Here is a 16,540-nt window from a genome sequence, read left to right on the forward strand (position 1 = left end):
CACCTTGTTACCTCCCAGCCCCCATCCCAGGCCATCTGCCTTAATCATTCCTGTCTGGCTACTTCCCTCCACAATCCCATAAATACTTGCTTGGCTTTTCATCTGGGCCGCTACTCTCCAACAGAGAGGATTCCTCCCAGCCACACGGTTCTCTCCCGTGGCATCTGTTTGGCTTCCTTCTCCTCCTCTCCTACCTCTCCTTCCCATGATCCCTCTGTCCTCCAAGCTCTCAAACCTTAGCTCCGCCTCTCACCTCTGCCCTGCCTAGGTGTGTAGGCCTTTTATTTAGCCAGTCAAGCAAAATTTTGGAGGCAAGGTTACACAGCAACATTTGAGGTACTTGATAGTCTGATCATAAAATAATTAGACTCTCAGGAGGGGGAGGCAAGCAGTTAACACCTGAACACACGATAGCTCTAGATCAACCCCCACAAAACTCCATATTTTGAATTGCAATATTTATGCTGTTCCTAAAATTGTGCACCAACTCACTCAGCTCCCACAACTAAACTGGCAGATCACAGTTGGGTACTGTGGCTTTCCCCTGTGTCCCCGTGACTTGGGATGCTGAGGAAGAGTCCTGAGGTGAGTCAGACAAGGCTGGATTGTACCACAGTGTAAGAATCTCAAGAAAAGAGAGAGAGAGAGAGAAAGAGCGGGAGAGGGAGAGGAAGGGGGAGGGGAAAGCACAAAATGGCTCAGAAGGTTACAGCTGAGACCAAATCTTACTCGGAACAGGCAAGAGACCAGAAGACAACAACTATGAAGGAGGTGGCCAAGATTACCGTGTTTCCTGGAAACTTCTGGCAAGTCTGAGTGCGGGTATTGGGGTGGGGTTTTGGGCAGAGGACTTTCAGGTGACTTCTTAGAAGCCTTCTGTGAACATGGCTCTTGCTCCTTCAGCTCAGCCACGTCTTCTGAAGTTTCCTTGTCAGTTTCCTTAGGAAACATACACGTCTGGGTTCCCTCCTTCATACTACATTCTGAAGAAGAACTAGTGACGACTGTGGGTTTCAGTGAGTCGTCCTCTTTGCTCAGTACATTTTTGGGAAGGGTTAAATTCTTCTGCAAGTTGACATTCATGCCACTGGCATATTTGAGGCTGACCCAGCTCTCGCTCATGCCGTCAGTGCACATGTCCTCCTTGGCAGCAGACGAGGAGCTTGCCAGGGTGAGAGTCGGCTTCCCCTCAGTGGGAACGCTGGCGTTGCTGGCCGCGGGCGCACTGGGTTTCTGTTTGCTGTAGTAGAAGGAGCACTTGTGTTTCTTCTGAGAGTGACCGTAGCTGGCCGGGCTCCTCTTGGCAGCGTTCTGGAGCCTGCTCAGGGCTGGGCCCACTGGAAGGCAGCTCTTCCCTCTGCCTTTATCTGATGGGCTGTATGTGTCGAGGAAGTTCTTGCAGTTGCTTCTGAATATAAGAAGAAACACATTTAGCACAAATGCAAAGTAAAGGAGGCTTCACTTCTGTCTCTAAGGCACACGGTGGGAGCAACTGGTGCCATGATTCCCCATCTTTCAAAGCCCCATGAGTTTTCTACTGGCGAGGCCACCAAGGAGTCAAGCCCTCACCCAAAGAGGGTGTTCATACATCCTACAAAGGTTTGATAAAGACAAAATCTCTAGTACCTTGAGAGGATTCAGAAACAAGCCGTCCGAGCCCACCCTGCACACAGGGAGGGATGCCTCTTACTTGTGAGAATGGGAGCTGATCACGTCCACTGGACCACCATTCTGCTGCGAGGACGAGCTGCCATTTTGCCTCTGTCTGGTTTTCATGAATTCCATCAAAATGTACTGTGCTTGTTGGAAGGCTATTAAAATCACACCCAACAGGGACAAACTGGGGAGAACACAGGGCCGTTCTTTACTGTACAGCTCTGAACAGCGCTAAGAAGACCCAGTAAAAAACCAGACAGTACAACAGAGCCTCAGTCCCAGCTATTCTGAAGTCAAAGTGGGGGGGGGGGGGATATCGCTTGAGTCCAGTATGGGCAACAAAATGAGACTACCTCAAAAAAACAAAAAGCAAGACAACAGAAAACCAAAACAGTAACCCCCCGAAAAGACATTTTTTTTCTGTTATGGAAGCATATAGTAGATGAACAAACAATAGAAAGCTGCAGACCTGGTAATACAGTTCATTAAATGTATGATTAATTTCTGATGCTTCTCACAGGTTAAAAAAAACCACTCAGTGGTTTTTAAATGTTCACATTCATAAGGCTGACATGACTGTTTAAGCGTCATTGTGGTCTTATAATGTCAAACAGCCATTGGGCTGAGCTGGTAAGACTGCTACTGTGCTGCCAGTGAACCACGTGGAACACAACCATGCATTACACCTTAGTCTACAGCCCTCCGAGGCAGTTTCCTAAAGTTTTGCCACACTTTCTGCTGTGCCTTGTCTCCCATCATATGCCAGAGGACTCAAAGCAATAAAAATCCCCACTCCGTCTCACGCTCAGGCAATCTGAGTTTTCAAATAAGTCTGCACCGGGACTTTACCTCTGTGCCTGAGAAGAGGGGGAAGTGTACCTGACGAAGAAGACAGTGAGCCTCCAGAAGGACTCCTCCCAGCTGGGGCCCGGAACCACCTCTGCACACAAGGGCAGCATGTGATGAGGGAGGGTCACGTTGAGTGTGAAGTGGAACTCTAGGTCTGCTGCGGTGACCAGAGTCAGCTCACGGATGATCCAGGAAGAGGTAAAGTCTGGAGTAAACCTGGGGAAAGCGGCTCATCTTTATGATTGTTTGTGATTTTAGGGGGAAGTAGCTCATCTTATGATTATTTACTGGTTTTAATTCTCACTACAAAGAAGCAAAATAAGAATAGAAGCCAGGACTGGGGAGACGGCTCAGTGGTTAGCAGCACTAGCTGCTCTTCCAGAAGACCTGGGCTCCATGCCCAGCACCCACATGGCAGCTCACAGTGTCTCTAACTCTAGTTCCAATGGATCAGGCACCTTTGTGCAGCTTCCTTGGGTACCAAGCACTCACATCATACACACACATGCAGCCAAAACGTTTTAAGAATTTAAAACACCCAAACACTTATGTGGTAGCCTAAGATGCCTTCCTGATGAGCTGGGTATGTCCCCAGCAGTGCACCATGAACTGGAATTAAATGACTCCAGCACTTACACGATACTGATGTCCCGGGACGTGTTTGGGTTCAGTGAAAACGGATGGCAGTCCAGCACTTCAAACCCATAACCCTGGCAGTTATACCCGTTGATTTTCAGGGATGTCACCCTTACAGGAAGAGGTCCAATGTTCTCAACCTTGAAGTTCTTCGTAATAGATAAAATCTGCTTACTGTCCTTCAGTTCTACTGAGACCAAGTTATTTTGTTTAGTGGACATAAACTTCAAAACTAGCTTCAATAATTTACCAAGTCAAAACATTATAAAGATGTGAAAAGTTGAACATCGCTCACAGGCTGATTGCTACCTTGTTTGTAGAATAATGTCTAATCCCATCATCTCTAGATTTTTCTATATGAGGAGGAAACAATAAAAATACTCAAGTCCAGATTCTTCTCATATGAAGAATCTTTCTTCATCCACCAGAGGCGAAACTCCAATGTCTTATTCTTCTTGGAGCCAAACAGTTTGGATTTACTGCACGGTATCCTGGGCCCTGTGGCCCTGGAACTTTCATTTATATTGAACCAGGGATGGGGGAAAAAAGACAGGGTCTCAGGTATCCCAGGCTGGCCTCAAACTTGCTTAAACCTCTGATCTTCCTGACACTGCCTCCTAAGCCCTGGCATTATAGGTGTGTCCCACCACGCCAGGTTTTACACACATTTTTGTTCTAAATCATCAGCTACTAGACACAGCTCATATGTAATATCGAACCTTCAGAAATAATGAGAGTGTATTTTATATGGGGGGCTTTGGGAAAGAGTCAACAACTTAAAATGTAACTATAAAGTTACTAACTCCGTCGTATCTACATACAGAGAATTATTTTAACGAGGTCTATGGTTTCTGTATCGATCCTTAATTCAATCACTCAAGAAGACCCTAAGTTACTAAATGAATGAAAATGACTATGCTACAGGTGCCAAGTCCGTGAACTCACGTCGACGGCAGTCCATCAGGGTCGACTCAGGCACCTTGAATCGGAGTGACCCTCCTGCTCCAGGAAGTCTTCCGCCCACTTTCAAGAGCTCTTGTGCTCCGAATCCTTCCACACCAACCATGTCGATGACAGTCAAATTGTTCCTACAGTGAAGGGAAGCACAGCAGCATCACCCCAGGCCTAAGTCAACACAGTCCTAAAACACAGCCTGAGACACAGAAGCTACACTTAAGTGTTACATGCTGCAGACTTACCCAGCAACAATCTCTTTAAAGTGTGGCATCTCCTAAGGTGCCTCCAGGAAACGCATGCTAGTCCAGACTGTTCAAGCCAACTGGGAGCAGAAGGGATGAGTGACTGTCACTCTCCAACTGCCTGCCACTAATGCAAGTTTAGTTTTCTAATAACCAGGCTAGGGTGATGGCCACACACCAAGAAATGAAGCAGCAGACCCAGATGCTAACAAAATTGACAAAATGACAAAACTTATTTATACAGTGAATTAAGAAGTTTTCATTGTGATGAGAAGAAATACTGACTTATGGGTGGGATGGCCCTAGAATTAGAACTCTGGTTTTTTTAGTCAAATACTCAAAATATGATCCCACAAATTACATATAACTAGCCAGATTCTTGTTAATGCGGTAGTGCAGACTAGTGCTCATCTTTTATTGTGGAAAGTTAAAAGGATGCACACAAGCCTGAATTCCCAGCATCACGCTGACAGCACCACAGAGGGAATTTATCTAGGTTTCTAATTATGCAAAGTGTACAGAAATATGTTTATATCTCTGAAGCCTGGTTAGCAATGTAAAAGGCTTTAAACGATAAACGAGTAACTTACAGAAAAATTCTCTATCAATAAAGAAACCATGACAAGCAACCGAATCACTATAAAAGCCTTTAAGTCTGGGGAAGCAACGTTTACTTATATACTGTCCGAACCCTCAACAGGAATGGGGAATCTTGGGTGAAGGCTTAGGAGCACAAGGCCTCTGCATTTTATTTCAGCACATTTCCTTTTCAGTCTCATTCAGCTATGGAAGAACCAACACTGGCATGTTAAAGGAAGCCTCCAGGGAACTCTGTGCAATTGACCTGACACTTGAAAACGGAAAGTGTGACTTATTCAACTTTGATTTGGGTTAGGCTCACCAGTACAGAGAGCTTCAATTCAGGTCTATACTGTAGCTTTCCCAAGAAGACTCTCATAAAGACTACAGGATGGAGAAAGTGAAGAGTGAAATGCAGTTCTCCTGCTTAAGGCAGCAAGCAGGAACTGTCATCCAAGAAGAAATGAGCAGTGGCCGCCCAGTGAGGTTCCTTTTCCATTGGCCTTGGGGCTACAGAGCACAAGCAGTGGGAAGTCCAGATCTACTCATGGGAAAGTCTACAGCAGGGCTGCAATTATCTTTATTGCTAAGGACAAGAAGTAAACATGTGTGGGCATGCTCTGCCTTTCAGGACCATATCCCACCAGATGCTGAGTGAAATTCACCTCCCTTCTGGAGACACTAGCATACTAGGGAGGGACGTGACTGAAGCACAGGGACTAAGTGAGGGTCCCTCTCTTCAGCCCCTGCCTCTTCCTGACCTACAACACAGTCCCATCACTATATTCTGAGAAGAGTCACCTCCCATTGAGACAGAAACAGAGTGACTCTGTGACCTGGACACACCTACCGGATCAGAATGAGGGAGGTGACTCTTCCATAGTCCGCTGGTGTGAACGCAACGCCAATCCTTCTCATTTCCAGCGGCTGCAAGTGGAGGTGGAGCGCACCAAACCTGGACTCCTCAGACGGTTCACCCTGGGGGTCACAGAGCACACCATTCAAGCACCTCAACCAGCAGAGTGGGTTTCCAGCCAGTGAGCACACCCCAGTCACAGGCTCCACCACATCCATCCTCACCAGCCTGTTTTGTTTCCCCTCCTTGTGTTAGTGCTGTGGGTGGGATGCAAGGCACGTGCTACTGCGCCGAGCTTCATCCATTCTCTCAGTCTTTCTGCACTTGTCTGTTCTGAAGCATGCAAGCTGGCAAATATTTCCTAGGCCTCATTTAAGAAACTTTGGTAGTGACTGCAGGGCAGCCTAGCAGGGCACTGCAGTGTGGACTTGCCTCCTGGCTTAGACAGGAGTTGGAGTTAGACGCCTTCTATAGCAAACGCTTTGATTATGAAACAGTAATGAGAAAACAGACTTCTCTGCTCAACTCAGTAGCAACTGAACGAGATCGCAGCCATATCAGACAAGCACAAACTGTCTTTAACAGTGAACTTAAGTTTTACAGAAACCATCTTTTTCTAGTTTCTCTAGCTAAAAGAGAGGCCAGTATTTATTCACAGTTGCCTTTATCCCCTCTAGTATTTCTCTGAATAAATACTGTTGTTTTAGCACTTACAGGCAAGATTTTAAAATGAAAGCATTTTGTCTAACTCATGAAAAGTAAGTAGTTTTTGATGGGCATAATATAAAATCTGCATGCTAACATTTCTCTTTTCTGTTTTATCTTCAAGCCTTTCTGCATTTCCTGTGCTCCTGGGAGAACAAATAGTGATGAAACTGCATTCAATTCCATTAAAATGATAAACTCTGCAAGACAAAATCTTGCTTTATGAATATAATATAAACACAGAACACCCATATTAATATCAACAGCAGCAACAGCCTAGTGAGTGGCTTTTATATGCCAGGCACTGAGTTATTTAAGCCACATAAAACATCAGGCAGGCAATCGATTTTATGAACCTTATTGAATCTTCAAGTTTTGTTATGAAGGTTAAAGATGAGACGAAACAACTGCCCCAAATCATAAAGGTAAATGAATTAAGGGCTACACCACATAGTTCCAGACATCTTAACAAAATAAAACTAAACTATACTTCTACAAGCAAGTCAACAAAATCACAATGCCAGAGTCCCCTTTTCACATGAAAAGTTTTAAGCTTTGTTAAACATTATTTTTATTTATGTGCGTATATATTTGCCCTCTTCTCCGTATGTGCACCGCTTGCGTGCAAGCACCTATGGAGCTCAGATAAAGCCACTGCAATCCCCTGGACTGCGGTTATCAGAATGTGAGCCGCCACGCAGCTACTCGGAACCAAGCCTGGGTTCTCTACAAGAGGGAACAAGTGCTCTTAACTCCAGCCCCATGAAAAAGAGTTCTTGACTTACTAAAATATAAGCAAATAATTTCTCAGTATTTTGAACTAATTATCTCCATGCAGAGGAGCAGATGGGGGCAGGGTTACTAGGGAGAACAAGTGACGCTGTGGTAAAAGGCTCTGCCCCTCTAGGTGATGGTTTGTCCATCATTGTAAAAACGTCTCTACTGCAAGTGTACTTAAAATTAAAAACCTGCTTTGATTCACTCTGGTTGAAACTTCTGGCTATCTGTGGCCTTCTTCCTGCTCTTCCATTCAGACTGTATCAAGTGTTTAGAGGGGCACTAGTGGAGGCCACTGTGTAAGTCTGCGCACATTCTTTTTATAGCTGCTTTAACTTTGGTTCTGAACATAAGAGACAAATCCTCTACCACTAAATGGAGACTAAGAAATGAAGCTGCTATGGCCACTGGCACACAAGGACCTCATCATATGACAGTTTGACTCCTGCTCCAAAGTGTTGAAGGCATCATGACTGCCCAGAGGCCTAAGAACCTTAAAGAAACCTTTTCAATGGAGGACCTGAGTATCACAGGAATCTGGTAACTTTTCAATTCACTAAGACATGAGAAAACTTTTTGTTTGCTTTCTTGTTTTTTCAGAGAAGATTTCCGCCCCCCCCCCCCCCATCCCTGGCTGTCCTAGAACTCACTATGTAGAAGTAGGCTGGCCTTGAACTCTGCATCAGAGATCTACCTCCTGAATGCTGGGAATAAAAGCATGTGCTACCACACCTGGCACGCATGAAAACGTTTCTAAATGTATCTGCTTTTCCCTGAGATGTGCTAAAAAGGAACATGAAGAGGCCAAGGGATCCTAAGAGAATTATAAATTCATATTTACATCTCCAGCTGTATTTTTTGTTTATCTATTTTGTTTTGTTTTTTTATTTAGCTTGGATTCAGTTGCTATTTTTCCTTGTACATGAATCTAATCCATTAGGTTAAAATGATGCATAGGCTAAACTAACCCTATGGCACTACGTAATTAAAAAACAAACCAACCAACCCTGTTAGGAATGCTTCGTGGCCAGAGAAGGAAAACAAGAGCCAACACAGAACATCTAGACACCAGAACACCAGGTGGTAAGGCAAACTGTTTCTGCAGCTAGCAAGTCAGCATTTTCAATGTCTGAAGATGACCTCCTACCTGGTAAGGACAAGCTTTGGTGAGCTGGAATTCACCAGTTGTGAAATTAATCATCTGCATATCTGTGCCAAACCTAAAAACAAAACAGAAACCTCCAATGTTCAAAAGAGCATTGAGATCAGCCAATAAAGAATAATACGTATATGTTCATACACTCTTTTCCACACTCATCCTATGGATGGCCATTCTACCTCAGTCCTCTCCACACCCACCTACAGGCAGTAGGTAATTAGTCCTCAATGGATGAGTTAGGCTGCCCATAATACAAAGAGACACAGCAAGAGAGATTTATTGACATAGGAAGTACAGTATTTGCCTCCAGGTGGCTTACTACGGTGCGTGAGAGTAAGCTGCTCTCAACCAATGGCAGCTATAGGCCCCTGGGGAAATCTTGTTGGCCTCAGGTGAAAGTGAGCAGAAACCAGTGAAAGCGCTGACAGCTCCAGGACTGTTTGGCCACTGCTTCCTCTAAAAGGCAGCATCTGCTCTGAAGCGTCAGTAGGGCAAAGGCTGAGACGTCCCAAGATCAAGTTTGCAACACAGCTTCCTAACGAAGAAGAGGGCCACTCCAAGAACATCCACAACACCGTCAGGGCGAGGTGTCGGAGGCAGAGTTAATGCTTCCCAGCTCATGCTGCCTAACGCTACGCTCAACCCACTCCTTGATCCAGGGGTAGGCGAACCGCTATGTTGCCCAGGCTAGCTTCAAACTCACACTCTTCCCACCTCAGACTCCCAAATGGTAGGATTACAGGCAGGCACCACTGTACCTGTCTTTAAATTCACTTCTTGAGCGACCAAAGAGCACCATAATTACATATACATGAAAATCTGTGATAGTTCCTTCAATTCAGGAAGAGAATGTTCCACTGGGCTGACAGACCAGGCGCAGTGACAATGCCACACAAAACAATGCCAAGGTCTCCATCAAGCCACACGCATCAAGGGACTAGGCTCCGGTACTCAGGTTGAGGGCTCACATGTGTGTCACCACACAGAGCTGGGGAGAGAGGTGCAGGGCTTTGAGTGTTTCTCCCTACCATTTGTGCAGCAGGCGCACTGCGGCTTCAGGCTTCGGGTATAGGGAGAGAGGCAGGAGCTGCAGAGAGACTGGCCGAGGGGACGGGTTCCTCACCACAAAGTATTTCACCTAGATTGAAGGACAGGAGAGTTAACAAGGCAAAGAACATAGGGCCCTCCCAAGACATTCTTGCCAAGACAGCAACCCTCAATCTCACCAGGAGTCACCGCACAGCTTACTAAGTTAATGGCCTGAAGATTTCCAAACACACCCACGTGGGAGCTTAGCACATGCTCAACCTTGGTGTCGAGGTGGGGTGGGCGATACCATGAAAGAACAGACAGGCTAGAAGATTAAAGCAGACCCGAGGACAGTGCACTCACTCCTGGGTTGCATCTGAGGCCAAGGGGGATAAAGGAAAGCCTCGCCTACAAGAATGTGGATTAGGTAACAACATCATGATAAATGTTACATTTTATATTTTGGTTATATAAGCAAATGCCCTTGTTCTTTTTTTTTTTTTTAAAGATTTTTAAAATTTATTATATAGTGCTCTGCCTGCATGTACACCTGCAGGCCAGAAGAAGGCATTAGATCACATTATAGATGGTTGTGAGCCACCATGTGGTTGCTGGGATTTGAACTCAGGACCTCTGGAAGAGCAGTCAGTGCTCTTCACCTCTGAGCCATCTCTCCAGCCCCCTTGTTCTTAAATAACTCACACAGTCGTCAGTTAGGGGAACGGCAGCCCAATGTCTAATATTCAATGGTTCAAAAAACGATACGTTTGTCAAGGGAGAGAAGGAATGACCAAGAGGACTCAGGGTTAAAGATGCTTGCCGCCACGCTTCATGAACTAACTATAATACCTAGAACCCACAAGAGGAAAAAGAGAATTGACTCCTGAAAGTAGTCCTCTGATGTTTACTGCACAGTAGTGCACATACAAATAAATAAACAAATATGCAAATAAACAAATATAAAAAGGTAATGAATCCTGTAAGGGGCAGTTGGGAGTTCCTGGTACTAGTCTTGAAAGTTACAAGTCTTTAAGCAAAAATAGGAGCTTAAATGGCTCAGTGAGCGCAAGGTGCAGTGTCCTTAGTTTGTTTCATTTGCCTTTTCCTGCCACCCAGACCAAGTGGGACAAATCCATGAGGAAGAAAGCCAACGCACTAAAGTTGGGTCAACAGTCACACAGTGTCTGGGTCGCTGGTGGCATCACAGAGCTATCTGGCTGTCCCAAGATTCCCTTCTGCTGAGGATCTCTCTGTGACACAGAAACTTGTTTCAGCCAGTACGAACCAAGAGTCTCCCCACTGCCACCTCAAACACTTATTTATGCAGTTCATAGCCAACTGACACCTCTGTGTTCAAGGGCTGTGAACTAAGTCTCTCTTCTTGTCACTGTGACACACCCCTACTCAATACCCTAATGACGTTTGTATGTGAATTTCAACTAATGTCTTCTAAAAACAAATCACCAGGTATAAAATACCCCGGTACTCAAAAAGCCCCAGGCTTGGCTGTCGCCAACAAAGGAGCGCAAGCCATACTCTCCTTACCACAGTGTTCCTGAGCGCAGTGGCACTGAAGTTCAACACGAGGCCAGGCTCCAGGACCAGACGAGGCAAAAAGGAAACAAACGGCTCTGACTCCTTGGGTTTCTTTGCAAAGGCAAACTGAGTCATTCCCAAAACATTTCTCCTGGATAATGGACAAAGAAAAAAGAATAGTAATAATAAATGTTTATGAAAAACAACCTCAACATTAAAAAATATGGAAATACTAAATATCACTCCCTCTAAAAAAAACGGGGGCTCTTGGGGAAATGGCTTTTGGTAGAATTTGGAAAAACAAAGTGTATGACTAGTCACAGAGGTTTGCTGATGTTGTCCTGAGGCTGAACAGGGTTTATATGTCAGAGTCCCCAAGTTCAGTGTCTGACACTAAACACATACGTGTGTACACATAAGCACACACATTCAAACAAAAAATACCTATCTTACTGGAAAGTAAGCAAGTGTCCAGAGAATGACTCAATTTTGACACCGCATCAAAAAGACACCCAAGCAACCCTGAAGGACACATACAGTAAATAAGGAATTTGTCATCAAAACTAGTAATTCTGGGGCTGGGGAGCAGGTTCAGTAAGAGTGCTGGCTGGGTGTGAGGACCATTCCCAGCAGCTACAAAGGCAGCTGGGCATGGCTGCAAGTACAGGCTAGCCTAGCTAAAAATGGTGAACTCCAAGTTCAGCAAGAGATTGTCTCAAGGGGAAGAGGCAGAAAAAGCCAGAGGACAGCACATCCTTCTCAGGGTCCTGCCTATGTGAACAGGTGTGTATACCCATGCTCTCACACATACGCCCACACACAGAAATGGACATAGTAATGACAGGAATACAGTACACACACGAACTGGAAACTGTGGTGATGCTCAGCATGAGCTTTAAAAGCACAGCACGTGGTAACAAACAGGGGCCACACAAGGTAACCCTCAGCCATTACAGTCACTAGTCTAACTGAGGAAGCCTCATCCACGGACACTACAAGTATGGTGTGAAAGTCCTAAGAATCAGCAAATTTATATGACCAGACTACTGACTTATCAAAGGATAAACATCTCCAAGGTGGGTAATCTGTCACACATCACCTAAACCAAATGATTCAACTGAACCATGCTAACCATGGGACAAAAGTGACATCCATGTGGGCTCCTGATGTGACGCAGTCACACAAACACATCAGCATGGAATCAGTATTCTTGTTGAAATGGATGTATGCAATAGAAGTCTTGGTTTCTCTGTAAACTCAGTTATGTTATATAAATGTGTCCATATTTTAATCCCAAGTGTGGGTTTTTAGTTTGGGCTTTAGTATGTCCACAGCTGATAATTGCCTCCTGTGGGGCGTGGTCTTTGCCAGCTGGTAACTGCCTGCCCTGTGTGGCAGGGAGAGGGGTATAGCCCAGGACTCTGAGGAGGATAAATACAAGAGCCTGGAGAGAGAAAGTGAAGCATGTGGCAGTTTGAAGACCAAAGATGGATGGTGTGGCAGACAGAAAGAAACATTTCAATGCAGCAGCCTGGAGGAGACTGCTTGCTGCGTTTACTGTTGACGAACATTGGTACTGCACCAAGAGAACCGACTGACCCTGGACAGCCGGGAGAAGTAGGGGCCTCTCCACACTAACCTTCTTTCTCATGCCCAAGGTTAAGGCGCTAGTGGAAGGGAGGTAGAGGCTGCAATACCCCAAGGAAAATAGAGTTTAAAAACAAGTTTCAACAGATGTAGACTTGAGAAACCAATTAGGGGAGAAAAGGAGCCCACAGTGTGGGATTTCCTAGAAGACAACTGGCCTGGACTCAAACTGTGTCAACATGATAAACACTGAAGACAGATGGGGTTCTACTCTATAGACTGCAGAAACAGGTCAAGAGGATACACCCTGAACGGCCCTCAATTAAAACAAAGGTAACAGGCATTGTAGGCCAACTATGGAACCTTTAGTGTGGACTACATATGATATATTATTTTCAATTTGCTGGTTGCAGTGGGAATGTGACATTGAAGAGGACACTCTCCAGTCATTTTCTAATGAAGTAATGAGAGCCTCAGTGCGACGCCTAGCAAAGATTTTCCCAATAAAGCACTGAGGGCTCAAGAATGAAATTCACTGCTTACTCTCAATCAACTCAGCCAAAAATGGCAAGAGAACATTTGCATATGCATGGAAACAGAAATAACAGCAAGAAGGGCAAAATTTGAACACCTAATGAGCAAACTGTGATTGAGCAAACACTGAGAAGCATTCACTGCACTCTGCCCTGTCAGCGTTTCTGAGGTGTGAAGTTTTACAATCACTAACAAATACGTCCAGAGCATAATGTACCACAAAGCAGGCACTCCAAGAACACACCTGCACACATCGCCATGTTTATATTTCTTCCATCTTTCATACAGCTTATTTGCAAGGTCAGAATCCATGTCCCAGGTAGACCGATCCAGAGAAAGGCTTCTATCCCAATTAGGATTTTCTGAAAGTCAGATCATGTTCAAGAATTTAGATTTACAAAGTACAATTAAGCTAGTCAATAATGCCAAGGGCTGACCATCAAACTTCACAAACTAAGAAGGCTGTGGAGTGGACAAATTCTGTTGCTTTCCTCCGAAAGCCCCTCTAAATCAATGGCACACCAAATTAAACAAACATGTAAAAATAAAACTAAAGCGAATCATGTGGAAGGTAACAACGTAAAAGACGCATGGCACATGATACAGCCTGAGACAAATTAAAGCTTTGCTTGCAACATTTTTAACAGCGGTGTAGCTAACGTGCAGAGCTGCTTCCATGGACACAGCCTTTGCCAGCACATCTTTCAGGGTACTATGTAGGTGGGGATATGGAGGACAAACAGTGACGGTCAAAAAGAGGGCATGACCGGGGGTGGGTGCCCTATAGCAGGCGTTACTTCGCCTCTGTACATCTGCCCTGTCCGGCCTCTACTAACAGGAGTGCTAGAAAGAAAAAGCGGTTCTCCCAAAGCTAAGTCTGTGATATAAAAGTTCCCTTCCATCAGAAATCTCACTAAATCAAAACACAAAAATAAAGAATAAAGCAAACAGCAACGCCCCGGAACAACTTCCAAAATCACTACCAAGGCCTTCTGCCTCACAGCGCACTTAGCACCTGCTCATTTATACGGCCCTACGGCCTAAGCCTGCAGATGATTCCCAATGATTCTACCTTCTATCCGCTTTTATACAGGAATCCCAATTTTACCGTTTTTCCTGGTGATAAAGCTGCCATGATCAAACGAAATTATTTTCTAATCACTCACAAAAGCACAAACTACACAAGAAAAGGAGGACATTCTCGTTCCTACAAGCGCCCTGTCTGGGTGTAGAGGATGGCCCACGATTTCAGGTCACTCTGCCAATGACTGTGCTCTCTCAATACAGAGCATGACGCAATCACTTTAACAGAAGTAGTTATTAATCAATCCCATCTACAAACGCTAATTTCTGTCACTGCTTTCCACCGCCCCGCCCCAACTCAAGTGCTACAGAAATCCTAAAGCAAAATACTTACCTGGTTTTGTTTTTCCCATGAAATAATGCATGCCACAATGTGCTATCACTTCAAACCCCAGACTCCCTTCCTAGATTGAAAAGTAACATATGAATAACTTAAAACACAACACTCGGCATTAAAGTCCTAAACACGAACTCAGGAAGCGGACAGCAGCCTCTCCCTCAGCGGTCTCCCCTTTAACCAGAAGCCAAACCACTGAGAAGCAAGCTCTTTGTTCCTTTATCAGCTCAGAGGGATCTGGGCTGAGCCACACAGGGCGGCGAGAGTGACTTCCAGACAATCACCGATGTCGACGTAACAACTTATGGTGGCTTCTGTACAACCGCCAATGATTACTCTATAACTGTTGGCCCACAAGACACCAAGCGGCCATATGAATTAGACTCAGAACAGTTGTGGCAGTTCTGTATCTCATGTGTCTCTAACGCTGATTTTCTAGGCAGGGTACACTGAGCTCTAGTCATTTGCAGCTACCCCGCCTACAGGTCTAGGGGTGTTTGTGCTGCCTCTGGTTAACCCCCTCAATCACTGTTTTTATAGGTATCTCTTGGTTGGAAAAGGGTATTTTTAAAGAAATCCCTCCTGCACAAAATATGGCCAAGTGGATGAGCCTCATACTCTCACTGATTTTGGTGTGTAAAGCCCTATCATCACACTCAGCTAAGTGTGAGGCATTTCCACCTATGAAGCATCGACATTAATAAGTGAGAAAAAAATCATAAAGATGGTTGCATGAATGTCTCATTGTGAAGAACCAGAACTCAGTGTTATACAGAATAGCTTGGCTCAAAAGGAAGCAATAACTAAACAAAAATAAACATTAAGGAAAAATGAGACATGCTTAAAATAATCTAAACTGAACACAATTTGCCCAGATTTTAGGAAGAATTCTCTTATAAAACCTTTTAGACTTTAGACTGGACCCCCTAAGAAAATCCAATGATTATGAGCAAGCGATAGCCATGTAAAAGAAGCCGATTTAAAACACTGAATAATCTTTGCAAACAAGTATTAAAAGTTAAACTGTGCTGCTCCCTGCAGTAAGCACACGTGACTTCCCAGCTTTTGGGGATGGGACCTAAGGACGTCGCTCAAACGCAGAGCCTCTGCCTGGCGATACAGGACCCTGCGTTTGCTCCTCAGCAGCAAAAGGACAAGTGAAACTGATCTGCTGGTGATGATTTATTTTATTAAGTAATGACTATTCCTTGAGAAATGGCCCTTCTAAATCAGTACTGCCACATCTAAACATGCCTACCGCCTATGATTGGCTTGGTGATGCCCTTAAATTTCTTAGACAGCCTTAAAGAACATAAACTTATCTGAATTCATTAAAGTTAAACAGCACACAGGGACAGAAGGCAACTGTAACTGCTAAATGACACTACATCGCATGGAGGTATACACAATACCTTGGCTGGGGCCGAGAAAATCTGCAGAGGTAGTGCAAAAATGGCACCGGTGCTTGTAGTCAGAAATACATTGGTGAGCAGATTTAGGGCAATGCCTTTAACAGCAAGTTTCAAAGAAAATATATTCCAACAGCCTGGAGGTAGAAATAAAGGGCCAGGGAAACTCAGAACCTAAAAGGAACACAAGCAAGAGAGAGGTTACTTCCTAGCACTTGTTATGACTGAAACTGTTACAGTATAGTGCTAAATTTGTTCTAAAGTCTGGAAATTAGAATTTTATTCCATTTGTTCCAGATCAAAAGTCAAATATTTATGATTTTAAACAAAGTTTATTTTTCAATACCCAGTTTTTAATGTCATAGCAGATATCTTGACGTACTTTGTAAAAACCATCTATTTAATCATACGTTTACTTTCAAAGAGGGAAAGTACAGATAGCTATCGAGTAACTCTGAAATGTTAAAAAGAAACTGTATTTGCTTTAAAAACCATAAGTCAAAATTAGGTGTTATAGGACTGGAGAGATGGCTCAGAGGTTAAGAGCGCCGTCTGCTCTTCCAAAGGTCTTAAGTTCAATTCCCAGGAACCACATGGTGGTTCACAACT

General features: G+C 44.5%; 1 protein-coding gene across 1 annotated transcript in view; it reads right to left on the reverse strand.

Moving 5' to 3' along the window:
- The window catches only part of Tmem131l (transmembrane 131 like), a 132,293-nt gene that overhangs the window by 19,581 nt on the left and 96,172 nt on the right, over positions 1-16,540 (reverse strand). Inside the window, exons 14-25 of the mRNA XM_051157365.1 lie at positions 15,935-16,105; positions 14,520-14,589; positions 13,347-13,464; positions 10,991-11,132; positions 9,445-9,554; positions 8,405-8,477; positions 5,770-5,897; positions 4,087-4,229; positions 3,142-3,328; positions 2,536-2,721; positions 1,691-1,840; positions 786-1,408 (exon numbers count right to left, since the gene is read on the reverse strand). Coding sequence (XP_051013322.1) covers positions 786-1,408; positions 1,691-1,840; positions 2,536-2,721; positions 3,142-3,328; positions 4,087-4,229; positions 5,770-5,897; positions 8,405-8,477; positions 9,445-9,554; positions 10,991-11,132; positions 13,347-13,464; positions 14,520-14,589; positions 15,935-16,105 — 2,101 coding nt within the window. The remainder of the gene's footprint in view (positions 1-785; positions 1,409-1,690; positions 1,841-2,535; positions 2,722-3,141; positions 3,329-4,086; positions 4,230-5,769; positions 5,898-8,404; positions 8,478-9,444; positions 9,555-10,990; positions 11,133-13,346; positions 13,465-14,519; positions 14,590-15,934; positions 16,106-16,540) is intronic.

This window comes from Acomys russatus, chromosome 15 (genome assembly GCF_903995435.1).
Source record: "Acomys russatus chromosome 15, mAcoRus1.1, whole genome shotgun sequence".
NCBI classification, from domain to species: Eukaryota; Metazoa; Chordata; class Mammalia; order Rodentia; family Muridae; genus Acomys; species Acomys russatus.